The sequence below is a fragment of the Rhea pennata genome, chromosome 15 (assembly GCF_028389875.1).
Source record: "Rhea pennata isolate bPtePen1 chromosome 15, bPtePen1.pri, whole genome shotgun sequence".
Classification (NCBI taxonomy): Eukaryota; Metazoa; Chordata; class Aves; order Rheiformes; family Rheidae; genus Rhea; species Rhea pennata.
Window position 1 is genome coordinate 13,484,316 of NC_084677.1, and position 24,942 is coordinate 13,509,257.

Here is a 24,942-nt window from a genome sequence, read left to right on the forward strand (position 1 = left end):
CAGTTAAAGAAGTGATTGTAAAACATACTCTACTTTCTGCATAAATATAAAACGGCTGTTTCCTCCAAACAGTAATTATATTTCATCTGAGTATTCACAGTGAAAGCCTCAGCCAATTGTATCTGTGGAACATTTTCTTGAAGAGGTAAGTGTTTCATCTTACTTTATAATATAATGCTTTTTTCATTGTAACAGGTTAAAATTGTGATGCTAAGGTTGCAATTTACAGTTTTTAGTTTTCCCTTCATTAACAACATTTGAACTGCACAAGATAAAACACTGCATCTGGGAAACATCCTCATAAAACTGAAACTAGTAATAAAGCTCAGCTTTAAGTAGAGTAAAACTAAAGGCAGTTTTTCTATAAGTAATTAACTCCCATTGAAGTGGTGATAGTTAGATATGCAAAATATTCTTCAGTGGTCTTGGAAAAAGACTGTAGCCTATGCCTAAGAGCAGACCTTTAAAGGATGAACATTGTTGGATAATCCTAACCACACTGCAATTGTATGAGGCAGGAAACACGTCAGCAATGCTACTTGAGGATTATGTGCAGTTACTGCCAAATCATTTATATTTTGGAGAAGTAGAAGTATAAGCTTTCAGTTTCTCAGAAATTGATCATTTTTCAGAAGTTAAAGGTAGGATTTCTTAAACCTTTACAACCTCATATATTTTCCAAAATGTAGGAATTTTGTCGTTGTGAGATTCCAAGAAAAATGAGTGCAGTATTTTACATTTCAATCTTTAGTACACTGCAATGTGCCCCATCTTTTAAGTTGGCAGACCTCGTAAAAGCAGGAAGGATAAATTCACATACCTCATTAACTCCCCCACCCCCAAATTATTTGCGTATTTTTCAGTGGTTGAAACTGCACATGCCCACGAAGGGCTGAATGTCACAAGGAATATTCTGCATATTGCTTTATGACTAAATGAAAGAATATTTTTCTTCTAAAGGCTGCTGATGAAACACAGAGACTGCCCTGCCAAACTTTTCATGTAAGAAGAGTTTTGGTTACCACGGAGAAATTTCTTGTTTTAGAAATGCTTCTTTGTAGACTTTAAATAAACATATAATCCTTGAAACCAAGATCTCCAAGAGTTAACCATCAGAGGGGGAAAACACAGGAACAATGAAACCTTACAGACCAGTCCCTCTCAATACTGAAAGTAGTCTTTTCACAACTTGCTATTTTTAAACTGCCTTCTAAACACTATACTCATTTGCTCAGCTCCATCTGTTGGAATTGAAGGATAATGTTTGAAGGATAATGTTTTAGCTTTGCTTCAGAAGTAAAAATCAAACATGTTCCCTTTAACTGCTAACACAAAAGGCAAATTGGGTTAATAGTGGGGAAGTGTAGTGCCGGAAAGAGTGAAAACCTGAAGAACAGAAAGTGAGGCAATGTGAAATTACAGCACAATTAACAACACGAGAACGATGATCAATCAAAACAAAGCAAGGGACAGCACAGGTAAAGCAGGGACAATGTGCTGTTGGAGCAAGACGATACAGAAAATAAAATGCAAATAGCATATTGAGAGTTCCCCTGTATTTGAGATACAGGATGTTAATGTTAGATAAACACGACCAGGTCTGGGTTCTGCCACAGTTTCCATGTACGTGAACTTTCGCAAGCTATTTTGATGTCAGTCTCAGCTACCAATGAATAAAGAGAAGTAATGAAGTCAATACACCTCGTGTGGTGAGGAAAAATTCAGTAATATCTTGTGGTGCTTACACTGTAACATGACAGAGTCCACAAAAAATAAAGGACATAGCCCCCCACCAAGCACATCAAAAACATTACAGGCATTTTGAAATAAAATGTATGCCACTGCAGTAAATTTAAGAACCTGACAAGAACTGACAGAATACCAGATTTTAACTATAGCAAGAGGAAAAGAGGATTATGAACTCCTTATCCCATTATGGAAACTCTAAAAGTAGTTTGAGAAAAAGAAGTATTCTGCTGTATGGACATAATGCAATAAAAGATGTGAGAAACACAATGCCCTCCATTGCTCTGTTGCTCCCATACCAAAATATCTTTTTACTTTAAATTTTATTAGTATAACCAAGAATCTACAAAAATTTGCAGAGATGTTCAACATACTACAGAAGAAGTTGTGAGCTTTATCATATTATTATTAGGATACATTTACTTTAGTGCAAGGAATAAACTTAAAACTTTAGAGATGCCTATAAAGGCTTAAAATTTCTAAAGGTAGTCCTGCAAGACAGACGATTGCCTTACAGTCAAAAGCCTCTCTAAAACCGTAGGATACCTGATCATAAATGCCTTATAAATGGCTTCCTTCATCTTAAGTTCACATTAGCACAGTATTCAGGAATTCTCCAACACCAGATTCCCCAAACAGCTTCAGTTTCAGTGTGTGTCAAAATTAATATTAATACTGATTACAATTATACACATAAATTTGCACTGTTATTTCCAAGTGAATATTTTGATTCTAGTTGGAATAAATTATTTTTGTTTATTTTAAATCCCTCCTCAAATGACATAAGTTAAAGGAGACACACTTAGGTTAGAACAACAATGTTTAGATGGAGAAAAACAACAACGCTAGTAACATTTTTGTTATTATTTAACAGTAATATTAAATATTACAATATAATGGTTTGTGGCTAGAAACAAGACGTGCAACCTCATTTAAGCTATTTCAGGCATTCATTTTGACATTTGTGGCAAATGAGGCCGAGATACATTGATAGTCTTTCAGTAATAAAATGCAATTCCATCATTAAAATATAAGCTGAAAACAGGTGGGAACAGTAAGAAGAATCATGAAGATGCACTTTTTTTTTTCTTTAAACATAGTAAGTTGCAATTACTGGAATCTGCTGCTTTAAATCTAATCTTCCCTTTTTTGTGGTAAACACTCAGAGTAAATAAGAAATAAACCCCTTGCTATGGTCAAAGATAGATCTAATATCAGTACCAAGGCCAGATCCTGAGCAAAATTAAAACAAATGTTGATATCTTCTTTTTTCAGTAATTTCATGTAGGGCCAATATTATTTCTTGTGAAATCTGGATCTGAAACTATGTCTGTGGCTTCCAGAAAGGTAGAATGTTGCTAAGCTCTTCTGAGAGTCCGTGTAAGAAAAGCGAATACAGTTACTTGGCCCATGGTCTGAAAGGAGTTGAGACGATAACAGAAACATTCAGAGAAACAAAATTTACTTCAGATGTTCCGTTTTGTGAAAGGTCTGATAGGACTAGAAGAAAATAACACCAGAGACTGCTGTGGAAGAGCTTCTCAAAATGTAAGTTTTTCCTAACCTCCTGAAACTATCGTATGGGAGGACAACTTCTGATAAAAAAGTCAAACCTCCATGTGCTCATGTGTGGTTCCACATCCGCTTTCTCTACCTATTCTCACAAAGTACAATATCAGACGAGGTTTCAAATCTCTCTTCTAACAGAAGAATTCTAACAGAATTTGACTTACATTGATTCCTTCACTCACGAGATTTCTCCTGAGTATTTAAGAGACTAATTGTAAAAGTTAGAGTTTCAGGGTCTTTGGGTTTCCAGGAGATAAAGAGAAATCAAAGCAGCAGAAGGAAATCAGAAGAAGCAAGTCTGTCAAGCCCCGTGGCTGCAGCCGACTGAATAGCACAGTCGACCACTTTTATGCCAACAGCATGAAAGAACAGTCATATAGGCAAAGGGAAGTAGACAGCACTGCAACTGCTAGGCTAATGAGAAAATTTCTAGATTTTGTTCCCCAGCGCTTCAGTATCTCACAGGTTATCAAACAGAAGCTAAAATAATTAACCCTATGAGTTTGGATTCACTTCTCACAGAAAATGGAAGCTAAACTTTGTTTTCCAAAGCTACAGGGACACAATCCAAATCTGTCTGAACTTCTCTCACTAGCCACCAAAATTAAGCAAGGAAGATGATTTAGAAGTTAGCTTAACCAGCTTTATTTCAAAAGAGATGCGTTGGAATTATAACTTTTAGTATGAAAAAAATACAAAAGGCCAATCAATTCACTAAAGAGTTTTTTTTTTCTCCTTTTTTTTAATATCCCCAGTGTTCAGATTGAGCACTTTAATACAAACATGATTCTCTTCTTAGCGGTATATATTAAAAATCAGCTGAACAGAAATAAAAGCTTTACTGCAAGCATTTAAGATCTATTTCCTTAATTAACTAGTCAACCATGTTTCCTCTCAACACCTCTCAACTTTGAAGATTTTCATTCCACTTTTCTGAAGACTGTTTATATTTAACAAAATTTTTAAGCTTCTATACCGACTCTTAATTATTAATTCACTTCAGACACTTCTGCCAGTTTTGCTTCTCATCATTTCCCTATATGCAGTACCCAAGATGACAGCTTAGAATACAGCCAAGGTAGAACAGCTAACTTCCGCCTGCTGCTGGCGTACCTGAAACACAACGTTTTTCTCTGTGTGCATTAGTCCCCTCTTTAGTAGAGCCTCTCTAAAAATAACCATCTTCGAGAAAGGAAGAAAAGCTGTCTTTAAGGGGACAAAGACCACTGCTGAATCAAAACATAACTCCATGGTTTTATATAAATGAAATCATAATTATGTAAGATTATATATACATTTAATCAAAGTCACTCTGATAAGTCAACTTTTCTAATTAAAGCTAGTATTAGAATTCCAATTTTGGGGAGAGATTAGAAATATCAGAAATGTGAAGTAGTGTCAGAGGTAACAACCATAAATGAACTGTCAAACAGAATTAAGAGGCTGACTTATCTATAATGAACACTGCTTAAAAACATTAATGTGTCTTTATGAACTTTTAGCAATTTAAAATTACTTCACTTTAAGAGTTAACATCACTAGTATTTCTTTATGGAAAAATGCATTATGTACAACTCAATCTATATTGTTATTGGCTGCATAGCATCTTCTAATGAGGAGAATTTCCTTGTCCTATCTTTGCCTGGTTCACTCTTTATGTACATTGCTTAAACATACCAGTTATGCATACAACTGAATAAAGTAAAGAAATTAAACTCTGATCTAACACAAAATTGAGATTTTTGTGAATATAGAAGAATTTTTTTCCAGAAAACAACATGCCACACTGTAAAACAGTATATATGCACAATTTTTTCAGTACTAAGGACCATGCTTAATCAGACATTCAAAACTCATTAGGAAATAATGAGTCCACTGTCCAACATTTAAAAATATTCATCCTTCAAAATGAAAAAAAGAAATAGGTCAATATGAAAAAAGTCCATATTTTTCCAGATCAGTCAGTACAAGGTACTTGGTAATTTTCTTCTCAAAGTGAGGATGGATATATAAATTTTATAGATCTCCTAAAAGCATATCTATCACACTCAGTTTTTCTTGAGTACATACATATTTTCCTACAAAGCCTTTTGGTTTAAGCAAAGATCCTCCCAACATTTTCACAGTAGCAGAATTATTACGACAACATACCATAGTCATTACAACTAACAACCTATCTGGATTACTCTTAAGATTCGATAGGCCTATAATGCACACGTAAATACTTCCTCAAATTTGAGCAAGCAGAAAATCATTATTTTTTTTGCAGCTTTATGCAATAGCTACATCTAAAATGACAGTATTATTAATGTAAAAGTATATGTTAGTATGAAAGCAGTTTGTTCATAGTAATTCTTAAACATTCATATTAATTTTGGATGGGTTTCTCAGCACAGACTGCAGTTAAGAAAAGACTTTTTTCATAATAGAAAGGAAGCAAAACTAAAACAAAGGAATGTGGTTCTTGCCTCATATTGTGATTATCTTTGCATTTTCCTCAATATGCAGTGTGAGCCCTGAGATGTCAGCTGGGTTCATATAGTACAAAATTTCCACACTTGCCACAGTATAACAAAGCTATTTTGTGGCTGTAACTGCAACCCACATACTAAGGTTGCCTTGCAATGCTGCCCATATCCTTTTTTGGTAAGATGGTAAGAAAAAGGGGCTCCACCTAATCACCGATTCAACATTCTTCCTCATTCACATAAAGGCTGAATTTCCAATTTATAGCACAGGGAACATGAGTGCACTGAACCCTGACTGCTGCCTAAAAAGCTCAGCTGCAATAAATGTGTATTTTCCTGAAGTGATGAAAATAGAGAGGGAAGAGGAACCAGATAAAAAATAATCATCCAGATACGTCTTGCTACAAATATTGTTAGGTAAGTTCACTTGAAATTAGCCCAAGAATTCAACATTTACCCAAAAAATCCACTACATCTATAATGAAGAAATAGCTCATAATCCTGACTCCACATGCTATTTAATATACAAACTAGAGACAATACAAACTGTACTTTAAAAGCCGTTTTATCTTTGTTTTAGATTTCAGTTTCAAATTTCATAAAACAGGAAATAAACACCACACAGAAGAAAGGATGATTTCTCACAACATGACATGGATCAGCTACCCAAGCAAGAACTTGGCTTTCATCTCCCCAGAAGAAATTGAAGAATTCATAGCTTCTCAAAACATCATATCAAGACTTATGCATTGTTATATTGCCTTTTTTGTACCAACAGGATTAATAGCTGGCATATGTATTTTGGTCATTTTCATAAAGAATTATTTGCAGCTGAAAATCATAGAAAATTTAGACTTACTTCTTCTACTCTTTACCATTAGCAATATTATAATGATTTTTCTTTCATTGACTGTCATTCCTAGGCCCGACTATTTAAGAGCAACCCATCTCACATGTGAAATTCTATCATTTTTTTTCAATTTAAGTTATTTCAGTTCTCAGCATCTTTTGATTTTGATTCTTCTCATGATTTTACTCAAGAGATTTCCACCAAGGACTGCTCTGAGCAAAGCAACCCAAAGTCCCATATTGTGTGTTGGATTTGTACTTATATATGCCTTCTGTTTGTCACTAACTGAAACAGTACTGCTTGGCACAGATAACTATCACTTGGAAACTGACTGCCAGCTAGATCCTTTATTTGCATGGCCTGAATATGAGATCATTAAATTCACCTTTGGATTTGGAATCCCATCATTTCTTCAGATAGTCTGTTTTATTGTGCTCTTTACTAAAGAAGTGCCTGCTGAAGCTCCAGCCTTACAACTGCATATTCGTACTTACCTGGCTGTGGTACCTATAAACATAACCATATTTATATGCCGCCTATTTTATAGCATTATGATTCTCTTCAGGACAACATTCAAATTACAGAAAAGCATTGGAACTCCAAAGAACGAGCTCACGATGAATATTGCAGAAATAGTGTTGTTCTGTGAGAGCTGTGCTAGTTTGGTGCTTGTACTTTGTTTTCATAAACCATGCAAAGATGGAATACTGAAAGTCATACGGAATTGCAAAAGGGAAAATACCACCAACAATCATCTTGAAATACCAACAACATCTATGAATCATGAAAGTGCATCTCAGTAATACTTGCTTTTTAAGAACTGTCATTTTTTTCACCTTTTCTTCTTCATAAAGGATAATGCTTCCTTGTTTAGACTCCAAACTTAGACTACCTTACAGCTAGCAGGAGCAGAAGAAAAAATATATTTGGGTCTAGTATTTGCAGTGATCTATGAGAAAACATCTAGGCTTTTTGGTCTTTTTTCCCTCCCTCAATATCTTTTAAAGAATTCCCAACATTCTACTAGTGTTACTTTTAAACAGAGCAGAAATAAGAGCATGTTACCATAGCAGTATGCTTTTGTAATAATACCAATGCACTGGTAAAGACGCAAACAAAAGCAGAGCAGAAAGCAACTTTGAATTGAAGTAAAAATCGGCAGCAAGAGCACTTTCTCAGCTGTGCTTTCTTTTTTGACTGGAATTTCTTCCTCTGTACAATACTCTCTCTCTCTCTCTCTTTTCTTTTTTTAATATAATCTTGGTTAAATCCAGAAGCAACAGCAGTGAATTATGTCTTAAGAGTCCACTATAATCCCACAATCATATTGCAATGCTATCACTCTGCTGCACTGCTTTTTATATATATATAAGTATATATATTATATATATAGATTTGTACATAAAGAATAAAAATAGCATTCTTTCTCTTTCTCCATTTTCCTTTTTTACTTTCGTTGGAACCATTAGGGTTTTAAGGTTTTTGTCTAAATTCTTGCAACTGAAAAAAAGAAAGAAAACTCTCAAATTAATGACAACTCTGGCCACAAAGGAAAGTTCTGAGCCCTTCTGAGGCACTGAACTAGAAAGATCAACAAGATATCTAATTAAAACTTTTCTGCAAGGATGAAAGCTTTTTCTTACACTTCTCTTGGCTTCAACTTTACTATAAGACTTAAAGCAATTATTGATTTAAGTCATTCTTGATAGGTTCATTCAAACGTATGAAGTACTATACCACAGAAGAATCATATTGGATAATATTCTAAAGGAAAAATACTCTAAAGGAAAAACAAGATAAGCCAGGCTCAAAAGAGTATAACTGAGGCTTGCTTTTTTAAAAATACAAACAATTTCTGATTTCTGATTTAAGTCAAGGTTCTCCTTTAAACAAGATAGGGAACATTATACATGTGGATAAGAATTCATGAGTGAATGGTACAAAGCAGAAACAACTCTTCCCTCTCTCCCTCTCCCTCCCCTACAACAACCTGAAATGAAGCAGAAAACAGTAGCTGTGGTATTCAAGTTCAGGTGCAGCTTTCCAGAATCCATAGGTAATACAGGCTGAGATATAGATGCAAAGTTTTAGATGCTTACCCTGAACGCATTGTTACTGTTACTGAATTTTGGCACAAGCCAACTTTTCCTGTCCATGGTGGGGGTGGGGGAGAAGGGACAACTGAGAAGATGCAAGAATCATACTAAATCTTGAATAAAGATACAGACTTGGGTTACAAAGTTATAAAAATATACCAATGTGATGAGAAAGACTCAGAAATGATCTGAAAGTTTCTGAAAACAGCAGCTTTGATGCTTAACCATGTACCTTTGCGTGGACAAGAATTCATTGGCTAAACATGATACCTAGATGCTAAATGAATTGATATATTTAATTGCAACTGTATATTTAGAGAGCCTTCTTGACAGGATCTGGATTTGTATGGATAGTTGGTACAAATCAGCATAGGCTGGCCAGCTAACAGAGGACTGGGCACTGATCTGTCGACAGGCACACTTTCTGCAAAACAACAGCCAAGTTGTTAAATGGATGAACATCCAATGAATGGATAAATGAAAGAACAAAGCACATTTTTCCAATAGTAATACAGCATTTAGATCTGGTATTTAGACATATGGATCTAGTCTCAGATATCTAAGTCCTGAAATTTATGAAACATGACTGTATCACTTGCAAGTAAAACACAGTATGTAGTCTCAGTAAGGCCATAAGGACCAATGCTTTTACAAGACGTAAAAATCAACTGGTACCGTGTCTGCATTGTATTATGTCAGCCTGTTTTCCTGTTCAATTTTGTTCTGCTGCCAGCATGAACAGATGGATAATTAAAGAAAGCTACATAAAAACAGACTATTATAGAACCTGGTCAGAAAGGAAATGTGTAGGTAAGAATCATTTCTTCAAACACAAGAATCAATTTTATAGTTATGAAAGGATTTCTGAGCTCTAAATTTGGCATCAGATCTATGTTTTACACCTGAAAAGAGATTAAAAGATGGACTGAAGATCAGCTTGATCCAGAAAGAAGCTTGAAGAGATAAGCTGTAAGAGCAGTATGTCAGTGAAAAAAAGCTGACAGACTAAGTGAAAGAATATGGCAAAAGATGCAAGCTGTTTATCCCAGGTTAGATAGAGAATAGCATAGCTTCAGCTGCACCAGAAATAGGTTATTTTTTAGTATAAGAATATGTACAAAGGATTCTACTTTATTCACTGCTTCCATATATTTTATATTTGAGAATGAAAGAATAAATACTGTATGGTCTCTGATTCACCTTAATCTGAGTTACTGTTGAAGGTACCCAAAGGTGCCCTTACTCCAGAAATATATTGGCTCTAGTTAGATAACCTTGGTTCGGACCTGGAAAGAGAAGCCGGATGGTTCAACACAGGTGAAGGCATGCTTAATGATACTCTCAATAAGGGATACGGCTAACCAAAATCATAACCCAGGGTCTCTCAGAAATAAAACCTGAGAGGGCCTACTATCAGAGCTAAGATTTGGAAATGGGAAGATCTTGTCAAGAATTAACTACTATGTATAAATCCGCGAGTACTCCTGCGTATAGCATTTGGCTGTCATCCATGAAATATAAATATGTATGAATGCACTCTGGTCTCTTCGCTGACCAGGACTATCGTCACAGGAGAAAGAGTATTTTCTGGATGGCTGGTTGTACAGTAACAAAGAAATCTCTGTATACTGCAAGATGACTGTTTAGACTGAATAGGAGAAAATAAACAGGAAAGAAGAGGTTAAAAAATGTATAAATCCTTTCAATTGTTGTGAATATATCCTATAGCAACACAGAACTGTTTCATTAAACAATTCTTGATAAAGTTACTCAAAGCTTCCATTAAGATTCAGGACAATGAACACGTAGACCTAGAAAAGATCTGCTTTTCTCCACTTGGAATATGAAGGCAGATATCCCCATGGGCAATGGGAAAGGAACAGAAGTAGTCCCAAAAGACATCCTAAAATAGTAAAATTTGAAGGAGAGAAAAAGAACAGCTATGGCCAACATTAAAAGTAATAATTTTTAAGTGATTAATAACTTGGAGTGCATTCCTAGGAATAAAATAAAATTTGCCTACTCAGGGAGAGTTTTTGTTTTGTTTTTTAACCAGCAATAACTTTGTTAAACACTATTTCTTCCAGGCTTTACCTAGTTTTTGAACAGTATGTTTCAGAAGAAATACAGCATATATTTTTATAGGCATGCTTTCAAAATGAACTAATGGGATATACTGGAAAATTCAAAGAAGGATATTTATTTCTATGCTGGTAATATTCATATTTTTCTAAGACTTCTGCTTTCATTGGAAAAAGCCTTCTATTCATAAAAATAAGAGGGACGGACAGGCTGCTGATGTTTAAGTCTAAATTTTTGAGTTGATGCTATGTTTTAGAAAAGTACATGTAGAAACTAAGGACTTCTCTTTACTGAAATAGTTGGTTCAAATTTGATCTGATCCCACTCCAAAACAACATCTGAGCTAAAAACAGTTTGGATTTACACACTTGGATTGTAACTTGAGCTGTTACTCTCCTTTCTATAGTACTAAACCTAGCCTCAGTAGCATTCTAGTTTCAAAATAACAGACCCTAAACAGGTTGAAGCATTATTTAACATGGTTTTGAGGCAGAAGATTTAGAGTAGTGCAAAAGCTTGAGCAATTCAGCTAAAACAAGTCCTCTCTATATAACGTTTACATTATGTATGTTCCTCAACAAATTGATTCACTGACTGGAGTGAAAGAATGTGTTTTGCTTCCCTGGCACTTTGATTCTTATTTGCTCAACTGGGATCAATTAGCAACAACAATATTGATGCTTTTACCTGTGCAACTAAAGAGATTAATGAAGTGCCCAGCAAAGGACTGATGGACTCACCTATGATGGTGAAAAAGGATTGCTGCCTTGTGATTTTTTTTTTTTTTTAATTACATTTGGACAGAGAGTGAAACCATATGTTTTGTCATCCAATTTTGTAAAGCTTGAATGAATGGGATGGATGGAGGGGAATGAGTCCAGAAAGAAAGTATCATTAAGTGGCTGAAAGAGGTCAAAGTAAGCATCCACGCCAAGAGAAAGATGAGAGAAAATCTGGAGGAGGAGAGATCCATGTACATTAGAAAATACACAAGCATGGCAATAGCATCTGTATTTCCTCTGAACATAATTTCAGCAGAGATACTGATACAAAATGTTTTTCTTCTGCATTGGTTATATTACACTGTAAAGCATTCCAACACAATTTTATCCTGCCTTCCACTTTGACGCAGTACCTTGCTTTTTTTTCAAACTTTTTATGTTCTAGCCCTGATCTAATTTCTCCATGGCCCAACAGCTTCATGACACTTCCAATGGTCTTGGGAAGAATCTAACAGCTTTTACATCCTACAGGACTTACCCTGCTGGAGAAACTTCCGTATTATGGTAGTTCAAGAAATAAGATGCAACGGATTTCTTATTCTGTTCTCTGCTATACTCATGTCTCCCACTTTTCTTCCTCATCAGCTGTCATCCATTTTTTGCAACATAGTAATAGGCCCATGTGTTGAAGTTTGCTAAATTATGTAGAATACCTTTCTCCACTTTAAGCACCTAAGTATACCTAAGTATACCACAAACGGTTACACGAATGTCTCTTGAACACCATATAGTGTTAGACATTTTTCTTAAATACTATTATCTTAATAAAAGTTGACTACCACATAATTAAAAAAAACTTCTACAAAAATTTTAAATGAAGAATTACTGCAGCCTGACATTTCATTATATGTAGGCTATCATATCAGTTGCTATCATACATGTTCTCAGCAACAATCAAGGTGATATGGTAGAATAATATGAAATGTAATTTTTAATATTGGCACAACTGTAACTAAACATGCATCATTATAGTACATTACTCTTGAGGAATAAGAGCAAATTGTAGGGAAAGAGAAAGGATGCATTGCTCAACAGTTACTAAAACTGGTTTGGGGCATTTTATATCCCTTTCCAACATGGAAAGGCAGAACAGTGAGACTAAAGTGGATTAGTCAGTAACAACAATTTGATCAGATAAACAGAAGTTTGTATTTATGTCTGAAGATGTTGTCATTTGGGAAAGAAGACTGAGAATTCACATGATCGTTTCAAAATATAGAGAAATACAGAACTCTAATTACAATATAATAACACTGGCCTTGGTCTCTTAGGCTTTATAGTCTGACTAGCATGAAAAAGAGCTACTTTGTGCTCTTTCCAAAGAAAATTTCCTAGCCATTCTCAAGGTAAGGCAAAGTGACATATTTCTTGTCCTGAGGTAAACCAAGAAAATTAGCATTCACAACAAAATTGTATACATTTTAATACCAAACTAATTAATGTTCACAGCTAGAAAAACAAGGATAGAGACTAGCTGACTATTTAATGCAGGCCTCCATAATTACAAACAGCTAACACCCAGAAGCTAACATTACACATCAAGGAACATAAAAATCCTTCTGGCCATTTCAAGATCAGTGAAAACTCTGAAGGACAGAATTAAATATAGCAAAACCACATGATCAACAAAAAACAATCAAGTCTCTTTATAATCCCATTCTTAGGACAGCCATAAATCAGATACATAAAGCTGATATCATAAGATTTTCTAGTATTATGATTGCTCCAGTTCTATTAAAAAATCATATTTGTACACTCCTTAAAGTGAAACACTTCAGGCACTCTGTCCTTGTGATCCTATTTAAAAACCCACTCCAGAATGCCCTTCCACTAACAGTGGAAGTCTTCTATTCAGTAAATCTTTTCCTTACTGATTTGCACAAACTTTCTTTTACTCTTAAATTAAGTAATAATCTACACAAGAACATATTTATGAAGAGCCATCGTGTAACCACACCTTAAATTCTTCTTCAATAACACTGCCAAAATCTTGCGATCCCATGCAGAGCACATTACACCAGAAGCAGCAAAGGCAGCAAATAATAATTTTGCATTAACAGCACTAGAAGGCAAAGTGCCTGTTATTCCCCAAATCCCTTTTGTAAGAATTTTTGTTTCATTTTTCTACAGAGATGAGATCTTTCATAACTTAAAAATATTTGGCTACTGCAACGTATTTTAATACCTACATTAAATACTATTTTAATTGCTTATATCACACTTCTGAAACTGTAATATTGATTTTTTTAAATCCTAAATGTTGAGATCTGACACATTTCAGCAGCAGTAGCATATTGCAATGAAGTACAGCCTATCTATTAATAGCACAAAATACAAAATCAATGTAATCATAAAAAGTAATTTACATATATAAAATATTGCTCTTTTCTGACATAAATAAAGATCTAATAAACTGATTTTTTACATAGATTTTTCTTTCCATTCTGATTTTGAGAATTCCAGCCACCAGTAGGTGGCATTTCTAGAAATGTCAACTATTTCTTCCCCCCAACAGATGAAAAACTCCACCTGCAATACTAGTGTTTGCATGCAAGACTGAGGCTCCACATCTTCTGCAAAATAAGCTTGTTTAACACATGCAGTTTTGAGCTGAACAATTCTAAGAAGTACCAAGATGAAGATGTATGCCTGAAAAATTAATACAAGCAGGCAAAATGGGAGCAACTTGAAGGTAGGAAAAATGAAATGCATACTATCAGCTTAGTAAATGACCCTTCTCAGCTGCTAGATTTCTATCAATCTAGTATTTCTCTTTAGACTGTCAGGAACTTTTTAAAAAGATTACATATGTAACAGTAACTGCTGTTTTATACATATGTACAATATGCTTAATTGCCCTTTGCGAATAAATCTAATTATTGGTCAGTAGAGCTGTATGTTCCAACAGGCTACCTAATGTGCAAAAATGCTAAAGGTAAAAGGGAAATAAAACTGAAAAATATGAGGTAGAAGATGTTTGACTAGTTCTAGTAAAATAAGGAACCAGCAGAAACAGGGTTAATTCTAGCCTTGTAAGGCTGTTCAGCACCACTTCAACTGAACACAAATTAGAACAACCCTGGGAATCTATAAAGCTTGTTTTATTGCCAAGGACATGCAGCAAGATCTGCATTTTTCTGTTGTAAACTGTCATGTATTTAAGATATTTTAAAACAGAACAGACTTTTATCTGATTTTTTTAATACTAAATTGTCAACAGGTGACATTCATTGCAGGTTTGTAGACCTAAATACAAGTTTTTACTGAGACGACAGTCAAAGTCGACATCCATTTAAGCGTGTCTCTGAACAAGAATCAGCCCTTCTGGCGTCTAGAGAAGATCAGCTCTGAACAGATGGAATTAAGGTAAAACGAAGTGTTTCACAGTATGTTGTTACCTTTAATGTGTGTAATTGCTCAGCTTTTGGTGGACTTTTACAAGTAACTGAAATCTGACTACAGAGTTACCTTTTAAAAATCAATTTCTTAGACTGCTGACTTATCCCTTATTGCATTTAAAGCAGTTTACTGCCTTAGTCGGAAATAAAAGGATGTTGCATACAAGACACTGTTCATGTCTGACCTCAATAGCTGCTTGAAACAAACACCAAGCCTTCTTCAAATAAGTGTAATTTCATAGGAATGTTTTGGTATAAAGATATATGTTAGTAAAATGCCTCAAAATGTAGCAAACAATTCTAATATACTGATGCCTGTTTTGTCAAGAAGCAAAAGCTGTGAAACTACACAGGTATCTCTTTATTTAAGTATCAGCTAGCTACTTTGGAAACTTGCATACATTTAAAGGAAACCTCAGAGCTAAACAGCTGAATAAAAATACTCCAACACTCCTACTCCATTGGTGGTCTGCTCTTTTTTCTCTTACAGACCGAATCGAGAGCATTTTAAAACATTAAAATGTGAAAATATACAAATCATCTACTAACAAGCAATTTAACTTTTATATATGTTTTTAGTATAATTAAAGTGAAAATTTTGGTAGTGAGGAGTGATTAAAGCACTTCAAAACAGTTAAAACACAAGTTTAACACAAAATGCTCTAGGTTTTTTTGCTTGTTTTTGTTTTGTTTTTTTACAATTCCATTTGCTTGGGGTGTTTTCTCTTTAAATAAACTTCTAGCAATGCTTCAAGTCTGTATCATTCTACGTTTATAAGTAAACAAATAGGAAAACTGATGTCCATTCCTTTTTTGGAACTTAATGTGGTATAATTAATCATAAATACAAGAAAAATAAGTATAATGTTGATGTAGTGTATTATGTTCAATTCTAAAATTTCCCTTTTCCTTCCTTCTATAAACAGATGGAATCTATTGCTTTTCATCCGTGTTGTCAGTCATTGACTCTGCTACTTAATAAGGTTACTAGTTGATGATAAAAAAATAGATACCTATAAAGTCTTCTTCAGTAGGCTAACTTCACACATCTGATTTTCTATAATGTTTTCCAATACTGAGCCCTGAAAGGGTATGCAAAATTTGAACAAATTAATTTTAACTGAACATGTATGTATGTGTGTGTATATTCAAACATGATGTTTTCTAAGACCTCAGCTCTGTATGTTAAGTTAGTGAAAGCATACAGCACATGACAATGCTGGGGTATTAGATTAATGGATTTCCATTTGCAAATTGCAGGTCCAAGGATGAACATTCATTGTTAAAAGAAAACAAATGGAGCTAAAATTCTACTTCCTTCCAGCCTGCAAGAAGAAACACTATTGACGCTGACTGCTAAAAAGTTATTATAGAAATCCAAGTATCATTATGGTAAAAAGATTTTCACGTGGTCTTAAGGCATACAAGAACTTAAGTTTTCTCATTTGCCATGTATATAGTGTCCTATTAAAATAGTGTAAGAAATTTACTTCTTACGCTGTTGCATTTCAGTCAATTTCAAACTTAATTAGCTTGGATTCCAACAAATGTTAATTTTCACTACAAAAAGAGTAAATCTTTTTCCATTCAAAATGATTACTATGAACTTCTTTGGAAACATCAAAAATCTAACTCTTTTGGCATCACTACAAAATTGTGAGTACTGATATTTTTTTCTGCAGATATTTGAACCATGGAAACTTACTCAACCTCGATATTACCTGTTATATGTAACAGCACAACTTTTAATCTAAATGGATCACATTTGTGTAATGAAAGTGTATCTTCTAGACTGGCTGATAAATCAGAACACCAACAATATGTCATTGGACTGTTCTTATCATGCCTTTATACAATATTTCTTTTTCCTATTGGTTTTGTAGGAAACATTCTAATACTGGTTGTAAACATAAGTTTTCGTGAAAAAATGACTATTCCAGACCTTTACTTCATAAATCTTGCAGTAGCTGATCTCATTTTAGTTGCTGATTCCCTCATTGAGGTTTTTAATCTTGATGAGAAGTACTATGATATCACTATTATTTGTACCTTTATGTCTTTGTTTCTTCAGATCAACATGTATAGCAGCATTTTCTTTCTGACTTGGATGAGTTTTGACAGATACATGGCACTGGCAAAAGTAATGAGGTCCAACATATTTCGCACTATGCAACACGCTAGATTAAGCTGTGGTCTCATATGGATGGCGTCTATTTCTGCAGCACTAATTCCATTTACAGCCGTGCACTTGCAACACACTGGAGAGGTCTATTTTTGTTTTGCAGATGTAAAAGAAATCCAGTGGCTAGAAATAACCTTGGGGTTTATCATTCCCTTTGTGATCATCGGTCTTTGTTACTCATTAATTGTTCGAGTTCTTGTAAAAGCACACAAACATAGGAGTCTTCGTCTGAGGCGACAAAAGGCTCTTCGAATGATTTTTGTTGTTGTCTTGGTTTTCTTTATCTGCTGGTTACCTGAAAATGTCTTCATTAGTGTTCAACTTCTTCAAAAGAAAAGCGAACCTGTCTCTTCAAGCAGCCCATCTTTCAGACATGATTATCCTTTAACAGGACATATTGTGAACCTAGCAGCTTTTTCTAATAGCTGTTTGAACCCCTTAATTTACAGTTTTCTAGGTGAAACCTTCAGAGACAAACTGCGACTGTATATTGAACAGAAAACTAAAATGTCAACATTAAATCGCTTCTGTCAAGCTGCCTTAACGTCTGTCATTCCTGACAGTAATGAGCAATCAGAAGTCTGACTTAGTACTGGCTGTATAAAAAAAAAAAAAAAAAAAAAAAAAAAAGACTGAAACTGTGCAAATAATGAATGAAATGCTTGCTACTAACAGAAAAATGTGTGTGTGTATATATTATGTTGCCCTGCTGAGTATTGAAGGTTTATATTCCAAATGTTTTTATGACAAGACTTTAATGTAGAAGAATACGTTTTAGTCATATTTGTATTTAATTATGAACAAGATTATTAAAAGCTGAGCACTGTTGGAGCTTTATTTTGTATTATACATGTATGAATGATATTATAGCAGAAAATTTCATCAAGTTAGGAAGACTCTGGATATAACTTGATTATCAGAGATGCTATTTTGCTGGCATATAAGGTACTTCCACTTAAATAATGAAGTTGCCATAACACAGGGAAGAAAAAAATCATTATAATGTATTGATGCGGACATGCAGAAAACATTGATTTATCATCCAAATATGTTAAGTGAAATGACTTTCCTTAGAAGAACTATACAGTACATTCTATTCTAGCATGTCTTCCATAATTAACTTTTTTAAAATCTTTATATAACAGAGAATGATAGTGAGCTTTCTCCTCATAATCTGCCAATGCATAAGCACTTGATCAAAACTGAAATCATCATCTGTAACTATATTGCTTATCTCAAAGAACGTAACAAAAGCAAAATCTAATACTTCATTTTGTTTTTTAAGGATTGCCCAGGACAATATTCCCCAGACATAATTGCGCTTCTTGGTAAAAATGCAAGTGAACATACATGTACATTCACATCAGCCTTCATATTTAAATGGAAGTGCACGAGATATCTTTACATTTAGCATGTCTATTTTGATCGTCAGAACAAAATACTATGGCTATAAAAGAAATCATTTTCTGCATAAGACAGTATAAGAATTGCTTATGAAAGTGTCAGAAGTGTCAATTTTGGGGGAGACAGAACTTCTGTAAAGGGGAATGTGATTAGCTATCAGGTTTGGACTTTTCACACTGTCCATCAAACCACTCCTCAAACCACTGGACTTTTAGTGATGCAAATTCATGAAATAACACATCTTCTGAGCATACAAATATATTTGCCTGTGCAATCTTGATGCTTGCTATGAACAAAGTAACTTATTTTGAGGTCAAAGAAATACAACTTCCCAATTTTAGTTGTTGTGCACTTTGTTTTTATAGGAGCAAATTCTTCCCAATTGCTTCAAATATAAGAATATATTTTTTGATCAAGAGTATGGTGGAAGAATGTCATTTCATCACCATTATAGGCACTTTCTTGATTTGTTACCTACGTTCAGAAACTGAACATAATAACCAGGTATTAATAGCAAATATCTGCTCACACATATTATTTCATAGTATGCTTCTACAGGATCATATTTAGTAATGTCCTGATATCACAGTGAAATCTAGGAAAGATCAGATTACTATAATACGAAGAAAGCAATATTTAACTCAACTTGAAACAATCTATTACACATTTAAAACAAAACTACAAATATGAGCTATTTGATTAGTTTCCTACTGCTAGTATTTTGGTTTTATACCTAAGTACAGGCTTATGAACTGTACCTCAAATAATTACATTTAAACATACTACTTGCTTTAAATAAAAGTCCACTCCTGGGTGAAGAAACTGCACATTTATCCCCAGAAATCTTTTTTCATGACAGCTATGTACAAAGTAATAGTACAAAAATGCCAAATGGTTTCTATGTTTATATATACAGTATATATTTTTAATATATAATATACATATTTCATAAGTGATAATCAACACGCTTTCTCCAACCCATACTTTAAAGTAACTTGCTGCCACTTCTCATCTATGTACAAAAATCCCTGTGTCCTATGCTTTTTTAAAAATTAAAATCAGAGTAAGAATTTTAATACAAGTTCTTCATTTAACACTTCTCTCAAGTCTCTCAAAAATTGTTTAATTTAAAGAATTGATTCCATACTCTTTTCTAAAATACTGGACTGATGACAAACAAAATTAAGATCTGTTTATGACCTAATAATCTCTAACAAGTCTACAGACAAGAAAAGTCTAGTATTAGTTTAAAAAAAAAAATCAAGACCTTCCAAAACATTTAATTGCTTTAGGAAACAACATCTTAAAACCAAAATGTCTTGAATGCACACTGTATTACCAAATGTCAAGAACAGAAATAAACCAAATAGCCTAAACCAGCAATAGGCTGAATCTGATGTGACTGAAAGCCACTGTCCTCCCTCAGCTGTATAGAAAGCTTTGAGAAAAAACAGTTGTCCGAGACGATTTAAACATGTTAGAGCTGCTATATTTTTGCACCCTGTTAAGAGTTTTAGGAAATATGCCAAATACTGGCTGTGCAAGAACAGCACATTCATATCTAGAAAAAGCAGAATTACTCTAAGATGGAGTTTGATTAATTTATGAAAAGCATCACATAATGTGAGTGAATGTGACAGGGAATTTGAATCAATGAGCCAAGAGATCCTAGATTCTGGGCAAGGCTTAGACACGATGCTGGCAACGTGCAAGAACAGTCATCCCTCCCACTTCTGTTCCACACAAAATTAGAAGACTAATGTTCAGAATAGTCAACCCATCAATTCCAAAAAAGAATATACGCTATAAAATAAATATAATAAAGTCAGAATTCTTAAAAATTTCTTTAAATTTGTTTCTATCAAGTGAAAAAGATACAGGCTCATCTTAAATTCCCCTAGGGTAATCTGACACACATATTAATAACTGGAAACAGCTTATCTGGCACATAAAATCCATTCTACTAAACTTGCAAATAGGTAAGCTTAATTTTTTTTTAAAGAATATAATTTAAAAGTTTCAGGTTAAGTATCTACTACATGGACAAAAATCACTGGCTGTGTAATGCAGGCTCTAATCTTTTTTCCGGTCATCAAATTATGTTAGAGGCTAACAAATTGTTTTTCCAGATAGGCATTTATCAGCTCTTTATTGAGACTGCAAAAGGGAAAAGGTTGTCTGGAAAATTTTGAATGGTTAGGACTGTAACATGAGAAATGTGTTACAAGTGGTTTACACTAAGAAAAAACATGTCAAGTTCAAACCTGATTATGATTTAATTCCATTTGAACTTGTTTCTATGTAAGTAGAAAAATAAATGAGTATATGAAGAAGGTAGGTTTGAATTTTAATAGTTATTCGCAAAGGTGACACAATGAATTGGCTTGATTTTGAATGAAAATAACAAAGACAAGCGTTTGATTTTAATTTGGGGAGTAAGGGTTCCAGGAGAGGGGTTTAGAGTTTATAACAATATTTATCCTATAACTAGGGATAGCTTCCTTCTTTAATGTTTTAGATATTCTTAAAGTAGCCTGAAATCTTAATCACAGCTAAAACCATTGAGATTTTTCACAGGAAGAAAAATGAGACAAGAAAGACAATCCTTCCCCTCAACTCCAAGTCTTACCTGACACATTCAGGCTATCATACACACATTTAGGACATTTGTCATAGCAACACATAGGGCCAAATTTATTGTTGCGAATTATATCTTTGCAGTAGAAGTTCACCCTCACGTTATTAATTTCATCTACAACCGCTCACCACTACGCAGTTAGACCTAGTCATTCCTTGTTCAAAAACTATTTACTTCAAGAAACAATTATTTTTACATTTCTATTTAATAAATGTCACCAATAAACCATTTCTACCTTGAGATTGTGATTTATCTTTTTTATGTTGAATCTGCAACAACAGATAACAGTGAATGTGCCATTTTTAAGACATATATACAAATATACACACACACAATCTTGTCTGTATACTCTTAGGTCTGCTGTCAGGGAGACGCACTGCAATACATGGCCTGTACGACATTCTGAAGACGAACACAACAGATTCAAAAATTTGAACACTCTTCATTCATATTTATAATTTAGATGTCCTTTCAGTGGTATTGTCCAAATTATTTATTCCACATTGACATACAGTACACTAAACTTTTAGCCTTTGGCTTCTTTCTGGACTTCCATTCCATCATACGGCAGTACGACACAGCCAGAAGCTAAGAATAAACAGCTGCATACTGACCCAGCCACCCAAGAAGACAACAAAAAAGCAATGTCTTCTCAGGATCCAAGATAGTACTGCATCAACTCATTATTTCTACTCAGTTTCTTATATGCTATTTCAGTTACTTTATGTACATCCAGTGAGTTACACTACAGCAGCTTTAAAGATTGTGTCTCACTGTGCAATATATTTGTTTAGACTTGCCATTGAAGGGTATCAATAAAGTCACTCAACTCCAGTGATAAAATCATATCCTACTTTCCAACCTGTTTTTTCAAACTGTTCAGTTTTCTACAAGTATATGCAGTAGTTTTCCTAAGTTCTAAACTTAGAAAGCTGCTGAATTATTAATTATCAAAAAACCCCAAACTTTTTAAAATATACTTACTCTAAACATTTAATGCAGAAGCTTTTCCAAAGTAACAACACTGCTTAAACAGTCCAACTCACTTCCCCAACATGCAAAAACATTGAAAAGGTTTAAAACCTTTTCAAATCACACAGAATATGCTTTCTGGAAGGACTTCAGAAAAACTGTGTGGAAAAAAGACATATTACAGAAACAGAAACATTATTGGAATACTGTTAGCTTATCCTTCGAGACTGGAGTTAGGGCTATTCTGACAAAAAGAACTCAATGGTAGAATTGCCTAATAGCGGTGGAGATGGATGTGTTTTCTGCCTCAGCAGCAAAAACATTTCCTTTCCTGGGTGTTCTGTCAATAGAAACAATAATATAACATCAAATAAGATTTTCTTCTTTCCATTCTCCCTCCATTCAGAACTATAAAAGGGAAATAGCCTTTACCTGACTACAAAAAGCTTATAATTCTTGTCTTCCATTGCTTAGCTACAAGTGAAGCGCACACAGCAATTCGAGAGAGAAACAAAGGAAAATGCTCACTGAAATGCTAGTTATGTTTCAAACAGCCACCTGTTGATCTAGTAGCAAGACAGAGATAATGAATAATGATGCCTATGGGAACTGAATTTATAAATCTTCTTAGCTTTAAAATGCATAAAGTCAGAAGGATTACTTCTGATATCATTAAAAGCTTAATTATGGTTTTGGTATGGTTTGATAGTAAACAGATCATATCTTTATAACAGTGAAAAATATAACATGTTATTTTCTTATTCTAATATAAAGATGACTGATGATACATGACACTGTTGAAGTTGTTCTGCAATCAGAAGTGCAAGCTTGCTGCCTGAGGAGCTGCTAAAGTTAACATCAAATTACACAGAACCTAAGTGAATGCTCAGCCCACAAAGGGTACCTGAGGATCCATGGAAAACTCTCCCTGTTCCCTGCTAGATTTCTGTTCCGCTTGACTCTCAAAGCTTTAGACCTTTTGGCTCTTGGCCAAAAGATTTTATTACATGATCTATATGATCAGAGCAGTTGGCTACTCCTAGTCTAAGCCCAAACTAGACTATGACTTAATCTAGACAAATCTTTGTAAAGAAGATGCTATGTCCTATGAAACATGCTAACCGCAAACAAAACAAAACAAGATTATAAAAATAAAGCCTTTAAAAATCATGGAACTACAAGCTTATATCCAAAACAGCTAGAAGTGCAGGCATACACGCAGTCATGAAAGATACAGCTTTCATAATGAAACAGGAAAACCTCGCCTATTTCAAAGGTAACCAGAAAACAGAACCAGTCAACACGGTACAAAAAGACTCCAGAGTCTACTCCAAGTTATGAAAAGACCAAGATTTATTTCAATGAGCTTTGCTTTATAGTTCAAAATAACAGTTCTGTAATTACCTAGTTATATTACAGGCGGGTAAATATGAAAAACTCCTATTTATTATTTAGTACATAAAAATGTAGACTTAGGACAGAATTTCACTTCTTAAAAGCACATATTTTTCACCCACATGCTTAAGATTTTTTCTCTTTTATATAACCCCCTGCTCCTTGTTAAGTGATCCAGATCTAACTTTTCAGTATATTCTCTAAGCAGTTTTGACATGTTCAAACTGTAACATTGCAGAAGCAGAGCCCTATCCTACCCTTATATATCTGCTGTTTGCAAAAGCCTAGTTCACAGAGGCAAATTATTAAGATAACGCTGCGAAATTCAATTAAACAGTGGACAATGTTCTTCCGTTTGATATCCTAGAGAACTCTCATAGAATTCAATTAGAAATAGGTAAATGCATTCAAAGATGTAGCCTGGTTCTTTAAGTAAAAGGTTCCCTCATCAACTATCCTCATATTCATATCCTATAGCCTCATTATTTGAGGCAGCTTCTAAGAGTCCTAAGACTAACTTTCTGTTCTAATTACCTCTTGGAAGTTACAGGCAAACATTTTATAAATATGAATTAATTTTGCTTTGATCTAATGTCTAAGAGCTGTTTTATCTACTCTGTAACTTACTCATTAGTACAAATGTTAAATTTACACTAATCTTCCGTGTGGTTCACAATACTGCATCTAAACACAAAAGATAGTTTGGAGGAGGAAAATTCAAGTGAGAAAATTCTAATTTCTTATACATACTACAGAAGCAACCATCACCCCCTTCTTACCTGCTCCAAAATGGTTTGGGGGTTTAAAGATAATTCCATCAATGCACAACAGTTCATACTTAAAAAAATTCTTATGCTAGACTTCTGTATCATAAAAAAAAAAAAAAAAAGAGAGAGAGAGAAAGAAAAAGAAAAGAAAGCAGTGGCATTCTGTAAGGGGCACAGAAAACTGCTGTTTTTTTAGAATTAACATACTTTAAATATTCAAATTCATGAAATTTTAGTCTTTCCAACAAATTAGCATTAACAAAGTTGTACCAAGAACAATAAACAGGAAGCAATAAATCCACAAGATTCAGGCTTGCACTAGTATGCTATACTGCATACACCTCCTAGTCTTAAACCCTATCAATAGAAATTCTCTTTCTTTATTTCTTTGTTCTTCATCATAGACCAGAATATAGCACACTTAACCTTTCAAGTTTGCAACTTAATTTCTTGCCAAGAAACAACAACAATGTAATGGGACTTTTATTTCCTGAACTTACAAGTTTAAGTTTGTGCCACATTTTCCATATTAAATAATTTGGGCCTTTTTCAGCAATTTGCATTTATGATACCACTCTGTTGTGAATTAAATG

The 24,942-nt window shown here is 34.1% G+C and overlaps 2 protein-coding genes across 4 annotated transcripts in view; one reads left to right on the forward strand and one right to left on the reverse strand.

Annotated features, from left to right (window-relative positions):
- Nucleotides 1-24,942, reverse strand: part of C15H7orf50 (chromosome 15 C7orf50 homolog) — a 128,433-nt gene that overhangs the window by 95,911 nt on the left and 7,580 nt on the right. The gene's annotated exons all lie outside the window — the stretch shown is intronic.
- Nucleotides 16,685-17,758, forward strand: GPER1 (G protein-coupled estrogen receptor 1). The gene has a single exon (XM_062588540.1). The coding sequence runs from the start codon at nt 16,685-16,687 to the stop codon at nt 17,756-17,758; it is 1,074 nt and encodes a 357-aa protein (XP_062444524.1).

What these genes read in the sequence shown, in the direction of transcription:
- GPER1 (XM_062588540.1), top strand. Translation starts at nt 16,685, where the DNA reads ATGGAAACTTACTCAACCTCGATATTACCTGTTATATGTAACAGCACA.